Below are 20,508 nucleotides of genomic sequence, written 5' to 3'. Positions count from 1 at the left end.
TCTACACTGCTATAGTAACGAGCTAAAATGAGCCGGATACATTATAGTCCCATAGTTGTAATCTTGCACGTGTTGTCATGTATAATGCAGCTCAGTTATGATATTTGACTTGAATAGTGAACATCAATAAAATGTAGTCTCTTTACATTACAAAGTCTGGATTATTTAGGTTTCTAGTCGAACCACAGTTGTCCCCAAGTTATGACCAATAGGTGCCACGCAATAATCGTTTCTCGGTTTTTTTTATGTAGATTCGACCGTTGGTTTTCCCGTTTGAATGGTTTTACACTAGTTATTTTTGGGGCCCTTTATAGCTTACTGGTCGATGCGAGCCAATGCTCCGTGTTGAAGACCGTACTTTGAGCTATAATGGTTTTTCTTTTACACATTGTGACTTGGATGTAGAGTTTTCTCATTGGCACTCATATCATATCTTCTTATATCTATAGACAGTAGATATAGAGCTCTGATTTCGTTATGCACTATCAATACACGAGTTCCGACAGAAAGATTGCTGAAGCAATGACTAGGAAATTATTATTTAATTCAGTTTCTTTTGGTGGATAATTATCTCATTGGCAATCATACCTCTTCTCCTTTTTTATGTATAGTAATTTTAATTGAGTAAAAACATATACTGGAACCAGTGCAGGGCTGCTTAGATTTAACATCATCCAGGTTTGGGGAGATATTGCATATGCGTCATATACTTGCATCAACATCGCAGGAGAATGTTCGTAATAACAACTATACATGATTTCATCCACATGTCTATATATATATGATATATATCAGTGACCGCTGTGGAAAGTAAACTTGGAATTTATAGTAAATAACAAATACAAGGTTATTTCAAGTATAGATTATGTTTATATTATATTGTAAAACACGAAAATAATTGAAATTAAGGAGAGAAAAAGGATTGTGGAAAAAAGGGGAGCGCAAAAAAATATTGTCCTGTCCCTTAGTACCTATGGGATTTCGAAGGACCAACCTTTCATGAAGCCATATATTTACTCCTTAAGAATGTCTTTGTTCTCATAATAAGTCATAAATGATGGTACCAGAGGCATATATTACAAATGTTATATGTGTCTGGTGGTACAGCTACATGTTCCATTAAAGAACCTTTGTGAGCGCGCTCACATACCCCACGCCCCATAAGGTCACTGGACAAAATCTCACCAGATTCCTAAGTTCAAAGACTCACAAGAGTCAACTGATAAAATGTTTTTTTGTGGATATATTCACATTAACCATGATATTATGTCATCATCAACTACAAAGTTTCATGAAATTCTATTGTGTGGTTTCAGAGGAGTTGCAATGACAAGAACAGGACTGACGGACTGTAGAAGAATGAGACCAATAAGTTCAAATGGGCATAACTTCTAAAAAAAAAATACTGAATCATAATTTCATGTCGATATGCACATCTATATAGTATGTCCTTATTATCAACAAAGGTTCATGAAATTCTGTTGTGTGGTTTCAAAGGAGTTGCGATGACAAGAACAGGACCGACGGACGGGTCAAAACATTATATCCGACACAATTGATTGCGTGGGGTATAATAACTTTACATTATATTGACGGTTAGGGAGATAGGTCTACAGTATCTCCAGTATACAATACCCTTCAAGAGAGACCGGAGATACATGTTGAAGCGAGAGTCGTTTGAAATAAATTTTTCAGATTTTGCAAACAGTAACTGCAGAAGCAGTGCTGTCTCACTATGGTGATACTCCACAGGGCTCTGGGGATTTGATTGGGTGCAGTTGTTCCTTATCAGTTTGTATATCATAGTGCCGTTTAAATTTCAAGGAGGGTAGCTTCAAGTTATCCCTTACTCTTATTTTTTGAAAATGTTAACTAGTCTTGTGCTCATTTTTAAGATATTTGATTTGATTTGATTTTCTGTGTTTTAACACCACTTTTAAGCACCACTTCTGGGCAATTCGTGGCGACCAGGTGTTTTTTTTTTATTGGCGGCGGAAGCCGGAGTGCCCGGAGAAAACCACCGACCTTATATAGGAAAACTGACACTCCTATAGTCAATAAATATTCAAGGACATTCAAGTGCACCCGTACAAGCGGGATTCCGAACCCACAACCTCAGTGTTAAGTGGCTAGTAATTACAGTAGTAACTTACTAAGACTTACTCACTTCTTTCAGAAAATACAAATTTAAATTGTGCATTAACGATGTGATGTTATGCCAATATTTTCTTTTCTTTTTGACATAATATTAAGTCATACGACCAAAAGTCATAAGACCAAAAGTCATAAGACCATAAGTCAAAAGACAAAAGTCAAAATTTCTTACATCATCCCATAGGGTATTTATCTGTTTGAGAATTCACTATGTCTTTTTTTCAGTATGCGATTTCGTTGTTATCTTTGTAACTCTCGATCACTCAGAATGCAGATACAATCATTGAACCCTTTGAAGCGGGGCATATCAATGACAATGTTATTATTCATAACATAGTAAATAAACTAAATAAGACAATAAGGGTTTATTTGAATAATAATTGTAATAAATGTATAAACACTTTTAAACTTGGTCATAAAATAGCAATCTCCACACAGGAACGTATTTTGACTATTGAGGATATCCAGCTAGATTTGGACAAAGAGAGACAACTCTCTCATTCTTATATTTTAAATGTGATTAGGTTACAGCTTTAATTAGCTCTTGTTTGTATTACATTTTTGTTGGTTCTATATACCAAAGACCTATACACTTTGTTTTTAATCTCCAGTTTACTTTATTTATCATATAAATCTGTTTATGTTTTGGTATATTTCTACATAAATGTTTCGAGATAACAGTCAATTATATCTTGTGATCTATGATGAAATTATATGTTGCCTTGGATGAAGTGAAAAGAAAAACAAATCAAGCAGCAATGTTAAAAGGGCCCGTACGAAATTATAAGGCGTAAACCAGGCGTAAGTGGTAGTTACGTGTCAGGGGCAGATGAAGAAATTTTCGAAAGGGGGGGTGCTAACCCAGGGCAAAGGGGGGTGCAGGGGGGGTGCAAAACATATGTCCCGATACAAATGCATTGATCGGCAAAAATAAAGGGGGGGTGCGCACCCCGGAACCCCCCCCCCCCCCTGGATCCGCCACTGCGTGTCTAGATCCAAGCGTAAGGGAGCAGGAAACGTAAATTTGTAGTCCTTACGTGCGTAGAAAAAAGCAGTTAACCTGGCGTAAATTGAAATAATCAAGGCGTAAATTGAAATAAGCAAGACGTAAATTTTCTTACGGGCGTAAAACTGTTGGTATGGCGTAAATAGAAATACCCATAATGCTTTGTTTAAAGGATCATGGGATTTTTTTTCAAAATTTGGCTCTTTGGTTTTAGTTTGTTAAAGTTGGACACATGGCAGCTTCATATATTCAGGGATAATTTGCTTGTTTTGTGCTTTTTGGAAGAATCTGAAATTGGAAATACTGAATCAAATAAATTAATGAAAATTGTGAAATAAAAGGAAAGTAGTAATACATGGTAAATAATAATAATGTGAGTATAACTAAGTTATTAAGTATTATGTTCTATCAGAATTTTTGAAATCCCAAAACCTTTATCCTTGGATAATAACATTAAAATCTTTTACTTTAAGTTAAATTGCAGTATTATCATTTATAAATTAGTTCAAAAGACAATAATTTTCAAAAACAACTTAGTTAAAATGCTATTTCAAGAAAAAATAGTTGTTATAATTCTTATTTAAACTTAAACTTATTTGAGCCATTGTCTGCATAAAATGTATTTATTTCTATATTAGCTTCTTCAATGGTTTTAAATATTTCAAGTTTTTTGTCAAACAATAAGAAATAAAAGCAAGAGTACAGAAGTTTGTATCAAATACACAAAAGTACACAGCTTAGGGTTAATACACTGAACTAAAATAAGTGTAGTATTATGTAAGGATATTACGCCTGGTTTATTTATTGACCAGGGGTACTCATTTGCATATTACGCCTATTTTTTTGTGAACCAGGCGTACTCATTCAAATATTACGCCTAATTTTACGCCTGGTTTACGCCTTAGTTACGCCTTATTAACGCCTGGTTTACGCCTGGTTGACGCCTGGACACTGCAATGCAGCCAGGATAAAGTATGATTTTTACGCCTTGTTTCCGTGTCATATACGGGCGTCACAGTTCGTACAGGGGTCATCACCAAGTGTCTACTTATATTGGATTGATACTGATGCAAAGTCAAATACTAGTAGAGCGTTTAGAGACTAAATTGGGGTCTGATTGGTCTGATTTTCAGACCCTTTTCTCCATAGAATTAAGCACTGGTGTAATTGTAACAAAACTTTGTCATGTTTCTTTGTATTTGCATGCCTTTAAAAGAACTGACCACATAATATAAAAAAATCCTGCATAGATGTTACTTACCATATGTTGATTATTTGATCATAGTGCACATAGGAATTTCAAAATGGACAGAAGCTGAGTTGAAGTTTAAATTGAAACCATCAATGAAAACACATTTTGATTTTCTTTTCATGAGCAGATGAATAATAATTGAAACAAGATTGCACACACTGAAATATCTCATAAATCTGAGAAAGACCCCAAACACAAAAATACTAAACAATTAACTTTGACAATTGAACCATGAAAATTATGTCAAGGTCAGATACACCTGCCATACAAACATGCACACCTTACAATTAATCCATACCAAATATATTTGGCCTATTGTTTATCACAATAACTTTTTCTTTTATCACTAATCCTACTAGAAATGTAGACATGAAATAATTTATTATATTATTTCATAAATACCTGGTATTTTCTATTTTCTGCTCAAATATATGCTAGACAATGGTTATCAAACGATTTGATTACCTTGCTTATATAAACCTTTAATGTAAATTTTATACCAGATGCTCCGCAGGGCGCAGCTTTATACGACCGCAGAGTTTGAACCCTGAACATTGGGGAAAGTATGGACACAACATTCAAGCTTGATACAGCTTTGAATTTGGATTGTGATTAAATAGTTGACACAACACAGGTTTCTGACACATAATGAATGTGGTCCAAGAACTTAAACTTAAAAACTTTAAATTTTAAATTGGACATTACCTATTATGGTCCAATATCCAAAATCAAAATACATGGTTAGATTCAGCATATCAAAGAACCCCAAAAATTCAATTTTTGATGAAATCAAATAAAGTTCAATTTTGGACCCTTTAGACCTCAATGTGGACCAATTTGATAACTGGGCCCAAACATCAAAAATCTAAATACATGGTTAGAGTAATCATATATTAAAAAACCCCAAATATACAATTTTTGTTGAAATCAAACAAAGTTTAATTTTGGACCCAAAAATCTTAGTTCATGTTTAGATTCAGCATATCAAAGAACCCCAAGTATTCAATTTTTGTTGATATCAAACAAAGATTAATTTGGACCCCGATTTGGACCAACTTGAAAACTGGGCCCATAATAAAAAATCTTAGTACATGTTTAGATTCAGCATATCAAAGAACCCCAAGGATTCAATTTTTGTTTCAAACTAAGTTTATTTTTGGACACTTTGGACCTTAATGTAGACCAATTTGAAAACAGGACCAAAAATTAAGAATCTGCATACACAGTTAGATTCGGCATATCAAAGCACACCGATTATTCAATTTTGGATGAAATCAAACAAAGTTTAATTTTAGACCCTTTGGGCCCCTTATTCCTAAACTGTTGGGACCAAAACTCCCAAAATCAATCCCAACCTTCCTTTTATGGTCAAAAACCTTGTATTTAAATTTCATAGATTTCTATTTACTTATACTAAAGTTATGGTGCGAAAACCAAAAATGCTTATTTGTGCCCCTTTTTGGCCCCTTATTCCTAAACTGTTGGGACCTCAACTCCCAAAACAATCCCAACCTTCCTTTTGTGGTCATATACCTTGTGTTTAAATTTCATTGATTTCTATTTACTTATACCAAAGTTATTGTGCGAAAACCAAGAATAATGCTTATTTGGGCCCTTTTTTGGCCCTTAAAGGGAAAATTCACGATTTTTTACTTATGGTTTAAATATGTTCATTATGACATAATATATATATTCACAAAGTTTTATCGCTATATGTGCAGTAATAAAGGAGAAATTCAATAATTAATGAAAAAATATCAACTACTTCCTGTAGGTCGTGACGTTTTCTCCTGATTTTTGCATGCCGGGATTTAAAATACAATCATTAAAAGTCTTGGTTTTTAATCATATTTTAACGTAATCGTAAGCGCGCCGATGACTTATGCTTTATCTAATAACCATCCGATAATAAGAAGATAAAACGCACAGACGTTCAATTGTACTCATTCGTGAGATAAATTATCTATGTTAAACGTATATATTCGAATTATATTTGTAGACAACACAAAAAGTTATAAATTTATTTTTAATAAATGCATTTTCGGACTGATAAGGTGAACAAATTAAAGTACAATAATCTGTAAAGACAATATGTTGGTGTACTATTATTGACCTTTTACTATCTCTGCTATGGCTAGGTTTATACGATGTGTGTATTCACGGTTCTGTGGCAATACTCGTAGATGGCTTGTTGAAAGGTAAATTGTTATTTGCACTTCGGTATTTAACCACGCCTCTAGGGCACACCTTGCCAGGTGTGACTGTCTATTCGGATCAGTGGTAGCATTTAATACACACATTAAAAATACATATTCAAGTTGGTGACAAATAAAAATTGGTCGCCGTGGAATTATTTAATTATATTTGGTGCTATTATTTATTTGAATTCAAATAAGTTAATTTACTAAGAAATACACAATTTTCGGTTAAAGACGGGAAACTTAATTCATATGTCAGAATGAAATGATATACAAGTCTTGTCCTTGATTTATGTCTCATAAAAAAGGGGGACTTAGAAATTAGAAATAGCTTTACTAAATCATTTTTATTTGTCTTTATTAGGCGAAAAAATGTACGAGAACACTTACATTTAGACTTGAAATCGAAAAATTACGAATAGATATTCTTTTCAAGTGTGATAAACGTCAACCAAATTTATTCATAATGGGGAACGTCCTTATTAAAATCTGAGACAACTATAATAATCGTCGTCTCCCAACGTATATATATACTTAAGGTGGTACCTAACACTACAGGGAGAGAACTCTGTAAAATCAGCCAAACGTTTTAATTACGTTGTGTTGTAAAAGGAATATTAAGCTTCTCAATGATCAAAATGAGTGTTTGTCAAACTGCTATATAACCAGTGTATTTTTTCTGATAAAATGGTTGGTTCAAAATTTTTAAAATTTTTATATTTTTGTCAAAGGGTCAAAGTAAATACTTTGTCAAAATGTTAAGAAAATTAAACGAGCCAAATTAATTTTAGTTAAAGTGTTGGGTACCACCTTAAATAACTATTTGATCAACGATGTTTAAAATTAAAAGACAACGAATTTAATGTTATCTTTCCCTATTTTTGAATGTTATTATAAGTCTGTTCAACTTGCAAGAATACCCCTAAAGCGGACAAATATCCGACAAGCAGTTTATTCTTTAAATTGCTGTCATTGAATATCAAGAAAGAAAATAAATCCCGAAATTGATACTCAATAGTTTTCCTAGAAAATATTCACATTCCTTGGGGATTATAAGTGTACGTCCAGTTGCATATATTTTACATGAATGTTGGAACAATTGTGATGATGACGAATTTCGTCCTTTATTCGAGAACAATTTAATTGATATATAAATCTGTGAGTTTACTATGTTCTTAACTTCGATGAACCAAAGCAAGTTATAAATTGACCTGTATTTAAATCAAATTGTTTCTTTTTTTCTTCTTCTTCTTTTGGTATACAATAGGCTATCGAATTCGTTGATTACATACTGTTGGCATACATGGACTAGTCTATTTACAAAACTTTTACCACAATTTACACAAAATGTATGTTTCTTTCTTATGTTCAATGTATACATGTATACATATTTTAAATTGCGCTACTGACTATAGTTCCGTAACTTTCTACCAGGCGTATGTATACACGAATCGTCGACAAGTGCGCACATTTTTTTAGATCAATAATTCTGGTATGTTCCAATCTGTCCTAAACTATTGACAACGAGTATATATTACATTTTCCCAAATTAACCCTTGGAAAAATATGTAAATAGATTTGTATTTCTTCAATTATTTTTTTTTGTATTATTTTTTTTTTATAAATAATATTCTTTACACCAGAAATGTTATTTATAAACAAGCGTATGAGTTCAGTAATGACTAGTATATTATATCACTTTCGGACACGCAAGACAAAAATGTATATTATACATGCACCTGATAGTTCAAAATGGAAAGTTATAAGTAACGGTCGTGTACACTGATCAATACCTACAGAAGTGAAACGATGCATGAACTTGCAAGCCCGCCGGACAGGAAATCGATTGAATACCTGGACGTGTCACCTTACACCCCTTCCAATACCTTTGGGAGTAATACCTTTAGCCATGCTGGTGATCAGATAAGGGAAGATCCGAATTTATTTAAATAAAGTTTATTACTTGAAAGAATTATGAACGAATTAGATTTTCGAAAACAATTTCCACGGAACACTTATTTATCATTTTATGATTTGAACTTTGACTTTTTAACTAATTACAATATTATCAGTTTAAAAATAACAGACTATATGGTTATTTAAAAATATAAGACCATTTTCCGTATCAAGTTAGTCAGTCAGATAAAACAACCGTACGATTGACAAGATATCGACACGCAATTACGACTACATCGTTTACTGTAGTTTTGTTCCTTTGTGGTTTATTGACATATCGGGATTTTTCATCGGAGAAGGTGACAAGATGGCGGAGAGTAGAGAACTGATACTCAAAATTTAAAATCGATGGTTATCTCTTATTTAGCGGAATAAAACTTTAATATCTATAAATTTGAGCATTTTTATACAGAATGGACATAATATCAATTTTTGATTTTTTTGCGAAGTTTCCCTTTAATTCCTAAACTGTTGGAACCCAAACTCCCAAAATCAATTCCAACCTTCCTTTTATGGTCAAAAACCTTGTATTTAAATTTCATAGATTTCTATTTACTTATACTAAAGTTATGGTGCGAAAACCAAAAATGCTTATTTGTGCCCCTTTTTGGCCCCTTATTCCTAAACTGTTGGGACCTCAACTCCCAAAACAATCCCAACCTTCCTGTTGTGGTCATATACCTTGTGTTTAAATTTCATTGATTTCTATATACTTAAACTAAAGTTATAGTGTGAAAACCAAGAAAATGCTTATTTGGGCCCTTTTTGGTCCCTAATTCCTAAACTGTTAGGTCCAAAACTCCCAAAATCAATCCCAACCTTCCTTTTGTGGTCATAAACCTTGTGTGTAAATTTCATAGATTTCTTTTTACTTATACTAAAGTTATAGTGCAAAAACCAAATGTCTTCAGACGACGACGACGCAGACGACGATGACAACGTGATACCAATATACGACCAAAAAATTGTCAATTTTTGTGGTATAATAATGTCTATCACAAAATGTAGAATTGGTTCAAAGAGTGCCAACAGTGCAATGTTCTGAATAGGTGATATTTTGACGGGATATAATAGTTGTAGATTTTTTAAACGTTTCCAAGACATAATGATATAAACCTTTGATATAAAAATCCAACAAGAATTATATGCTAGAGAGGGCCAACAATGCTATGTTGGCACTGTCAACAATTTGTGGAATTTATCTTTTGTTTCAAATAACTTGGCATGAAAACAAAGTTTTATTCTATTTTGTTTTATAAACAAAATAATGGTGCATATATATACCCAATATATAATATATATTTATGACTCAGAAACAATTTTTTCGAATGAAATGCAGGGTTAAATCCCTACAACTGTCAAATTTATCACATAATATTAACATTTTTAAAGATCCATTATAATGAGGTCAAGGTCAGATAAATCCTGTCAGACAGACATGTAGACCTTAAAATTATTCCATACATCAAATATAGTTGACCTTTTGCTTATGGTAATTAAAAAATAGACCAAAACATTAAACTTAAAATTAACCAATAAACCATGAAAATGACGTAAAGATCAGATGAAACCACTAGACTGGAATGTACCCCTATAATCATTAATAACACCACATTAAGTCGACATTCTACTAATAGTACTTGAAAAGCAGACCAAAACACCAGAAATTCACATTGACCAATGAACCATGAAATTGGGTTAATATCACATGAAACCTGAATGATATACACCCCTTACAATTATACGTGTAGGACTCTAAAGTGCGATGGTACTCTAAAGTGCGATGGTCACGCTAAAGTGCGATGGTCTACGCTAAAGTGCGATGGTGTAAGTCGCTAAAGTGCGATTGTTGTTTGTTTTTAAGTGTAAAAAGATTACACGCTAAAGTGCGATGGTATGACACGCTAAAGTGCGATGGTCTATGACAAGCTAAAGTGCAATTGTATATGACACGCTAAAGTGCGTTGGCATGGCACGCTAAAGTGCGATGGTGTTTTTCACGCTGAAGTACGATGGCATGAGACGCTAAAGTGCGATGGTGTTTGTCACGCTAAAGTACGATGGTATAACACGCTAAAGTGCGATGGTCTGGAATGATAAAGTTCTATGGTAGCACATGTGACACGCTTACGATCAAGGATGTAACGAAAACTGGGTTAATGCAATGGTTATTTTTAGTGACTTTTTAGTTTTTTTTTTGTATTATTTGTAAATTATGCCGTTGGGTTTCTCTTCCAAACTGTTTTACACTAGTTATTGTGTGGTCCTAAATAGCCTGATTCAATGTGCTCCATGTTGAAGGTCATAATATAATAATGTGCATTCACCAACATAATTTAGACATTGGTGAATAGTTGTTTTGTTGACAAGTTTTTGTTATGCATTTAAATAAAACTGTTTCAATTATTTTCAGCTGGTTGCTGATACCTCTCGGTTGTAAAAGATTGCTTTTTGCAGGGTTATTTATATAGTAACCTATAGTAAAATACAAAAATATTTAACCTTGGATAGAGCCATATTGTCTCATTGGCATACATTTTATGATACTAAACCTGTAGCTTTTTTGTTACTGGTTGGATGTCGAGTATTCATTTAATTCCCATAATTGTCTCATTGGCAATCACATTATGATATTACAAGTTGTGTTGTTGGCAAAAATCAATATATTAAACAAATATACTTTTACATTTAAAACCTGTAACTTTAATGTAAAGTTATCTCATTGGCACTCACACCAATCTTCTTAACTCTATTTAATAAAATATAAATCATTAATTACAAATTAAAAAGTAGACTTTATTTGGCACAACTTTCAAAATGACATGGAATTCATAAGATAAATGTCTAAATCAAATTTGGACGAATCAAATATTTCGAAACTTGATGAACTTTTCCATTTTCAAGCTCCTTTATGGTATACACCTTTCCTTTACTGTCGTCATTTTCAATATTTATAACTAGTCCTTTCTTCCAATACCCGGACAAAAAAACGTTTGTACCCGCGGATAAAGCTGAATTTGGTTTAAAGTCTATAATTTCATTTACTGCGGGATGAAAAGTTTGCATTTCTGTAAGTTTGGATACTTTTTTCGGGAACAATTCCTCCGGATACATACTACTATCCCATTCTTCACGATTCTGAAAAGCGTAAAAAAAAGTTACAATAAAATCAAACCAAGGAATGAAAACAACAAATGTAACAAATTAAACAATCACTAAAAATAGTTAATACGTGATTATGAATTAAGCAAATTCCTTAATAAAAGACATCATTTTTTTATTTTTCAGTCCAAAAATTTCAAATAACTTTACTTTAACATTTAAAAGTACATACAAAAATGTGCGTAACTAACAAGTACTAAATTACAATTTGTTTAATCACCTTTAATTCTATATTTTGTTATACGGTAGTTAAGTTGCTTACCTGAGACATATAAATTTCTGTTTCCAAATGACGGCGTTTCAGGCCTGCTATACCAGAATCAGTACGTTGTATAAATCTTCTTGAATACAAGTCTTTATAATAAGGGCTAACTTCTGACTGAAAGCAAATAAAAAAAGGTTAAAAAATGATTAATATTGACTTAAAAGTGTTAATAATATTCAAATTTGTACACATAACAGGCCGTTAGTGTTTTCGTTTTTGTTTACATAAATTTGTTATTTAGAGACATTTTATATATAGCTAAAAAAAATATGCATAAGTTTTGCTTATTTTCAAAGGCCGTACAAAGACCAATATTTTAAAACTTCTTTGATCATTTAGTCTCTGTTAGACAGTTGTCATACCATGATGAATATTAAACTACATCTTCTTATTTTTATATTCTCACTTTTTAAAACAAAAATATAATAATTCAGTAATGTTAGTGCATTTTTACACACATAAACATGTATATGATAATGAACAAAATAACACAGATAACATCTGTATAACGTTTAGTACGCAGAAACAATTGTATAAAGCTTTTAACTCATAAAGCCTGAACTATCACCATGCAATAAAATAAAAGTACATTGTGTTTAAAAATACCATTGAAGTTGATAGTGGTAAGGCAATATTTTTATAAGCAACATTTTTAGTGATAAAATTTACGTACTTGATGTAAACTTGTATTGCGCATCATTTGAGAATTTGTGATATCTTGCAGTGGTTGAGACATTTGGAGTTGGTGCTGTGATGGTATAATCTCGTTCAATCTGTCATAAGTCTGTACAATATTATTGACCTAAAATAACAAAAATATTTGAATATTAAAATTGGTTATTCATTTTAAAAGTATAATGATATTTACAAAATGTTCGGAACAATTGAACCTTTTTTAAAAATAAAAACTTAAAATGTTATTCAAATACTTAATGTAAACATATTAGTAGTACTAACCTCAACATTTTCTACGCCATTTACGGGCTGCATAGCATGCTCATTGCTAGTTATAGTTTCATTTGCAGATATTACCTAAAATGTAAACAAAAACACACTTATAATTATTCACAAAGATGTATATTGTAATGCCCGCGTCACACTGTCCCGATTTTTATATACGATGGACACCCGAATGCGAAAATTGTAAGTTCGTACGAAGTTGGTCCCGATCTCGTTAAAATACCAAAAAAGTGACTGAAGCAAGTACGATGAATAACGAAGTCTATACGAGGGTGCCGAAATTATATACGATAGCAAAAGATGGACATACGAAGGTTAACCCAAGACGGGTATTTAAGCTTCATATCTCAGCCGAAGCCTACACGATGGATCACGAAGGCTACACGATGGCGTGATATACTATCAGTACTTTATCCCTCATTACACTTTTTCACCTTATCACAATTAAATTATAGTTATATACAAAGATTTATTTTAAAACAATTAGAATAAACAGTTCTGTATCTTACTAATTCACTTTCTTTGATCCTGTTTGTAAGTTTGGTGTGCCACATCGACTCAACAAATTCCTGGTAATCATTTTCTGCATCCATTCTGGCAATTTCTTGAGCTTTATTCTCTAAGGCTTTATTAATCACACTTTTACTGTTAATCTATAAATATGCAATAAAAATGTTTTATAAATTACGTTTAATAATCAAACAGAATTTTAACCCTTGGGTCTGAAATTAAATAAACGAAAATTAAAAATCTACTTAAATTTTACAAATAACCTTAAGAAGAGACATGTATTGTCGAAATGAGCATCTGGTGCAAGAAAATTGGTACCGTTAATTTTATTAAATGAGCCATTTAAAAAAAAATAATATAAAAAAAGAAAGATTGTAATGGGCAAGATATTTTACCTTCTATTGTATGGAAAAACACCAAGAATTCCAAATTAACACTTACTCTAAAACACAGAATAAGGTTTTCGCACTCACCTCAAAATTTGTATTTGATGCACCAATTGTTGCAGAGTCCGTAGGTATGGTATGATGTATTATCTCAGACTGCTGAATTTCATTATCTTTCTACAAAGACATTACACATGTAAAATATTTTTAAATGCACAGGTACATAAGCTATTAAATAATGTAAATATTTTTAAAAAATCATAACATTTTTTTTAAATACAACTTGTGTGCAGATGATAACCCATATTATTTTATTTTACCAGTTCCGTTATTTTTAATTTATAATATTATTACAGCTATTTTTATACCTGATTAATATTGCTCTGTTCTGCACCTGTAATTTCATTAATTTTCACTGATTTTAAGTTTTCATTTAATGCCAAGTTATTGTTGTCGTCATCATCTTCTTCAACATCCAAGTGAGCCATTTCTAGAAATTCTTTTTCCTCTTTAGTTAACTTACACTTTGCAACCTAAACATAAACAGTACAATAGATTCATTAAAATTAGTATGAATAAAAAATGGTTGCATGTAATTGTCGAGTATATGCATGTGATATTTGTCACTGTACTTTTAACAAACACTGTGTCAACATAAATAAATTACAAAGATTAATAAAACTAATTACTTTTATCTTATTAATAAGACATTAACTTAAAACTTGGTGATGCGTTTTATACTTAGATATAATCGTTGTTTATAACTTAATTTTTAAACAACTATTTAAAGAGGGGCTTTATCATTGCAATAATTATGCTTAAATAAAAAAAGTTTATATAGTTTACCTGTTCTTCTAATGCCATTGAAAAATTTGGCCTCTTAAAAAATCTTTGGTGGGGTGTCATTGGTCTAGTAGATTTGTTGACCCTGTTGTTGTATTTATAATAGAATTCTCCTAGTAAACTTGGCCAATCTCTAGTATCAACAAATTGGGCTCTAAAGTATGCCACTACTGTTCTGTTAAATCTTTCTACTCGCCCTGAAATTATTGTGTAAAAATGTATAAAAATAGTTTGCAGATTCTATATTTATTAATATCGCATTTTGAAGATACCAAAGCTTTAAAAACAAGACAAAACATAGGCTAGCCAAGCTATTCTCCTGTTTCGTAGCAACTACTGTAACACATAAATGTTATATTTTCCAACAATGTACATATATTGTTTTTTTATTCTGCAATTAGCTAACTATTGTACAAATAAAGGGTAGACACATATTTTTTGCTTTATTTGTGTTTGTACAAATAAAGTCTCCTGTTACCCTGTTTCCATGTTGAGCAACTGGTAATGTGGGCATTTCTTTTTCTAAACCAGTTTAGTTTGGGTTTTCTTTGCGGTCCGCGTTTAAACTATGTCGATTTATTTAAAAAATTCGAGGCAATGATTTAGATTTTTTAAATAACTTAAGGTTTAAGTTATGGGAGTAATTTTCAGGCTAAGTAATTTATTAGTTTGTTGTTTGTTTTCATAAAAGGTATTAAAATAGTGTTAAAAAAACCTGTTTAAAAGTACACCAGTCCTGTAAATGAAATGTAAAATGCAAAATATAATTGTATTTCTATTTCTGCTGTAATAAATAAGTAAAACAAAATTATAATTTCTTATTGCAGTCAATAATTTTTTTTAACTAACCTTGTGATTGGGGATGGTACGGACGACCATTAATTTTTCTTGTCTTAAACTCATCAATTACTGCACAAAGATCTGCATTATTAAATTCCTTGCCGTTATCAGTCTGGAGAATCCGAGGTGGGCCAAATATGTAGATGAATTTTAGTAGCAATTCGGAAACTTCTTTTGCCGTCTTCTGTTTAAGATGTCCACCAAAGGCAAAGCGGCTGTAACAGTCAACTATGTTGCATATATAATTGTAACCTTTGCATGGGGGCATTTTCTTCAAATCCATTTGCCACCTACTATTTGAATAGGTAGCTGGTATAGGTCTTCTGGTTATTTGTGTCTTTGGAAGATCAACAGCTGCTAGGCATGTGGAACATTTTATGTGTTGCTTAAACAGTAATCTTGTATTTTCCCGAACTACGGGAAAATATGACTTTCTAAGTGTTTCATACACCGCGTCACTTTTACGGTGATCAATTTTATGGTTAACATTAATTTCTGCTATCATTTCTTCTTTGGATAAAACTCTTCTGTGATTGTCTCCTATTTTAGTACAAAATGTACTTCTGTGGTACAATGCACAGGTATCATCATCATAAAGAAAGTTAGCCAAATATTTTCTAACACTTGTCTCACTCATTTGTAAACTTAGCTGCTCTTTTATTTTTTTTGCACCCCAGCTGTTTTCATCAAATTTCTTTTTACAAATTAAATTTACCTCTTCTAAAACTGACCAAAAATGTTCCGGATTCGGATCATTTGTTTCTCTTTTCTTTCTTTTTTTGTCAAGTATAAATCCTTCATCTGGACACATATTTAGGTTTAACGGCACTTCCATTTTGTTTTTGTTTGTATAAACGGCTTATAACGTCATAATGATAGTTAACGTTCCGAACGTATATACTTTCGCGAACAAATGCACTTTCGCGGAAAAACGCACTTTAGCGTATTGAGGCATCGGACTTTAGCGTGTTCTACTAAATATGACATACCATTGCACTTTAGCGTATCTTACCATCGCACTTTAGCGTAGACCATCGCACTTTAGCGTGACCATCGCACTTTAGCGTCCCCATCGCACTTTAGAGTCCTACATACGTACTCTACATTAAGTTGAATTACTGCTTATAGATTTAGAGAAACCTACCAAAGCATGTAACATTAACCTTGATCACTGATCCATGAAATGAGGTCGATGTCAGGTGAACTGTCAGACAGACATTAGCAATGCAAATATACCAAACATTGTTATCCTATTACTTGTGCGAGATTTACTTTTTTTTTTTGAAAATGAGGTCAAGGACCATGGACATGACAAACAAAAACTTCTTTCCTTATATATCTGCTTTCCAGGTATCAAGCATCTAGGACTTATACATTTTGAAATATAAAGCTTTTTACAAATAGTGTAAGCTGCCACCATGGGATAGTTATCACTATGTCATAAATGTAACACTTTCTTTGCAGGTGGGAAAAAAACTAATATATTTGAACAAGAAAAGAAAAACAAATTACCTTTATATTATATTTATTTATCACATTTTCAGCATCATACAAAACATAACAAAAACATATTTATTCCTCAAAATAACAGCATTTAATTTTTCCTCAGTCATTCGCTTTCTTACCCAAATGTTAGACATTTATATGTGGTCCATTTATATATTTATAATAATCATTTGATCCCTATGACAATTTTTTTATCACAAACATTTTTTCAAGAATTTGTAATAACTGGAAATACAATCCTACAAATTTTGTTATTACCAAAAAGCAACCAAACCTTTTTTCAAAATCTATCTTAATCAAAACTAGTGTGAAACCCAATTATGTTATAAAAGTATATATTTTTGCAATTCAAGTAAGTTTTAAAATGACTTTAAATATCTCACAAATCAAGAGAACAATGTCAGCTACCGATCCATACCACATTCTTACCATGCCTGACATGATTTCAATATTACACATGCAATCTACAATGCTAACTAATTTTTCACATGATTCAATTTTTATCCTGAACAAATCAGATAAGTAACATGATTTAAGCTTTTAAAATTAAAACAATCTAGCACACCTTGCCACTCATTCAATCATACAAATAGCACAATCTAGCAGACCTTGCCACTCATTCAATCATACAAATAGCACAATCTAGCAGACCTTGCCCCTCATTCAATCATACAAATAGCACAATCTAGCAGACCTTGCCACTCATTCAATCATACAAATAACACAATCTAGCAGACCTTGCCACTCATTCAATCATACAAATAGCACAATCTAGCACACCTTGCCACTCATTCAATCATACAAATAGCACAATCTAGCAAACATTGCCACTCATTCAATCATACAAATAGCACAATCTAGCAGACCTTTCCACTCATTCAATCACACAAATAGAACAATCTAGCATACCTTGCCACTCATTCAATCATACAAATAGAACAATCTAGCACACCTTGCCACTCATTCAATCACACAAATAGAACAATCTAGCACACCTTGCCACTCATTCAATCACACAAATAGAACAATCTAGCACACCTTGCCACTCATTCAATCATACAAATAGAACAATCTAGCACACCTTGTCACTCATTCAATCATACAAATAGCACAATCTAGCACACCTTGCCACTCATTGAAGCACAAAAAAAACAATAAAAAAAACAAGGCTACATCAATTCCTTTCTATTAATCACATTCTTAACAGCATCCTGAAATTTAAGCACATTTTCTGCATGACGATAATACATGTAGCACCAAACATTATGTCAATATTATGCATGGATCATCTCTGGAAATTTTGAGTATGGACTACCATTTTCTTTAGCGGTAGGTTTCAAAAGTATTAGGTATTTGGGTACCAAGAAAGAGAAACATGTTGATACACTCTTCAATCTAAAAATTGGTCTGAAAAGTAACTGTCAGTCATCTCCAATGACATTTTAAAGAATTTGACAATCTTCGCAGAATCTCATTAAATAGAAAATTGCTGCAAGATATTTGTTTATTATTTTCATAATAACATTTAAACAGCATGAATACAACAACCCTAATAGTGCTATGTAATTTTTGAAAAAAAAAATACTATCATGGCAAGCAAATTCACTGAATTGTGTACCATTTTGGTCAAAATTTGTGCAGATGACCAATGAAATCTAAAGGAATTGTTTGACAAATACAAATAAGGGCTGTACTTATTTTGATTTTTGTGTAGCATATGCTAAACATTATCAAATGAATATTAAATTATTCCATGATTTTTTTACTATTGGCACCCTTCTCACTCAAGGTCTTCTGTAGCTGTTTAACATGAGATTCCTCACAATAATAATAATAATAAATTAACATTTTAAAGATGCTTAGCATGAGATTTTTCTGTGATAATAATAAAATTCACATGTTCAAGAAACAACAATAATTTCAAGGATTTCAAAAAATCTATAAAATACAGAGTTATCCTTCTTGATGTTTTCTTTTTTTCTAATTATAATAAAATATATTAACCATTCAAAATAATATCTGTAATAAATAGGAGTCTATTAAAATCAACCTATAAAGTGTATTACTACTTCTTCTCTTAGTTTTATCACAGTCTTTATCAAAAATGATAAATTGTACACTAAAGATCTTAAAACCTACAAAAAACTCTGGTGTTAAACACCCTTACATCCGATTGCATTGAGTGTGTAGGCAAAGGTAATATCTTTGGATAGCTTGCATACTAGCTGAACTGTGAAATCATAATAAGGTTAGGGTAAACTATCCTCCTTTAAGAGAAGACTAGTCTGACACATAACCAGTTTTACTGTCTGCAGGACTAAGCTATTTCGAAAGGAGGGTAGTATACCTTACTAATAATGACTTCACGGTTCAGCTAGCAAGTGAGCTAATCAAAGATATTATGTTTGCCTTTTTATTTGCTTACACACTATACGCAATCGGCTGTAATACAGATTAATGAAATAACACTTTTTGTGTATTATAACTATCATTTAACATTTTTCACCCATCTAGGGAATAATCTAAATTTTCTAAACATGTATATTTCTCTTGGTTCTCCAGGTAGAAATATAATAACCGGTATTCAGTATCTTTTCACACATCCAGGGAATTTTTAAACATTAATAAACTGTTGTATATTTTTAAAGCAGGTCCCAGTTTTAAATTTAAAATCTTCAACAGATCTGTCTGGTCCATCAGAAGAAAAGCTTCACCATCAATTTGCTGAAAAGATAATTTGATTTACACTTAATGTTTGATTAAAGCAAGTGAGATGCTGTTTCAACCAATCTGAATCAGTCTGTGTCTGTGGTCATAAAATGCTACCCAGAAGTTGTCCAGAATTTTTTTTTTCATTTGCTTACAAATATACAGCTGTTTCTGGTTCACTTCTTTTTGGTTATATAGCTCTTATACTGTTTCAGTTTTTATAAATTCTTGGCTTTCAAATAATTGGCTCGGAGTGTTCCTGGTGAAGGTAAATCCAGAAAAGTGTTTCTGATGCATGAAATTAATAGAATGTTGTTGGGTTTTTTGGAATTTTTCTATTTTGAGTTACAGACTTACTAAGATAATGATGATGGACGGCTATTTAACATACAGTGGTAACTCTAATGATATGAATATAACCCTGCATTGTACTTTACCAACAAGCTAAGCAGGATATATAATGTAGGAAACACATGTCACCCTAGCCAGACACAATATTATGACTCCCACCTGACCAGTCTTTGTCCTTACTCCTATTTGTTATTGATAATAAGAGAAGCAACAATTAACAAATTTCAAGACTTTGGTTTGACCCTATCTTGGATCAATCCTTTGACCTCCTGGGCTTGAGGTGTGTTAAGCTACAAGATCGAAGTGGTTTAAATTCCTTCCAAGAAATTAGTGACAATTGATTTGTCATATAGTGTTGCTATTCATGTTATATGGACACATGATATCTTTTAGCTTTTTTATCCTAATCA

General features: G+C 32.0%; 2 protein-coding genes across 5 annotated transcripts in view; both read right to left on the bottom strand.

Annotated features, from left to right (window-relative positions):
• Positions 1–11,341: 11,341 nt before the first annotated feature.
• On the bottom strand, positions 11,342–16,367 carry LOC139498484 (uncharacterized). Its single transcript, XM_071286924.1, has 9 exons — positions 15,542–16,367; positions 14,696–14,889; positions 14,218–14,382; positions 13,937–14,026; positions 13,463–13,606; positions 12,951–13,025; positions 12,667–12,795; positions 11,991–12,107; positions 11,342–11,704 (listed from the first exon to the last, which is right to left on the bottom strand). Exons 1-9 carry the CDS (start codon positions 16,365–16,367, stop codon positions 11,411–11,413), a joined length of 2,034 nt encoding a protein of 677 aa, XP_071143025.1. The 3' UTR covers positions 11,342–11,410.
• Positions 16,368–17,040: 673 nt separating this feature from the next.
• Positions 17,041–20,508, bottom strand: part of LOC139499435 (lethal(3)malignant brain tumor-like protein 3) — a 47,456-nt gene continuing 43,988 nt past the window's right edge. For all 4 annotated transcript variants that reach the window (XM_071288129.1, XM_071288137.1, XM_071288115.1 and 1 more), the window contains one exon: positions 17,041–19,762. In XM_071288129.1, coding sequence (XP_071144230.1) covers positions 19,634–19,762 — 129 coding nt within the window. In that variant the 3' untranslated portion in view covers positions 17,041–19,633. The remainder of the gene's footprint in view (positions 19,763–20,508) is intronic.

This window comes from Mytilus edulis, chromosome 1 (genome assembly GCF_963676685.1).
Source record: "Mytilus edulis chromosome 1, xbMytEdul2.2, whole genome shotgun sequence".
Taxonomy (NCBI): domain Eukaryota; kingdom Metazoa; phylum Mollusca; class Bivalvia; order Mytilida; family Mytilidae; genus Mytilus; species Mytilus edulis.
The sequence above is the reverse complement of the archived record's forward strand: the minus strand, read 5'-3'. Positions and strand labels throughout refer to the sequence as shown.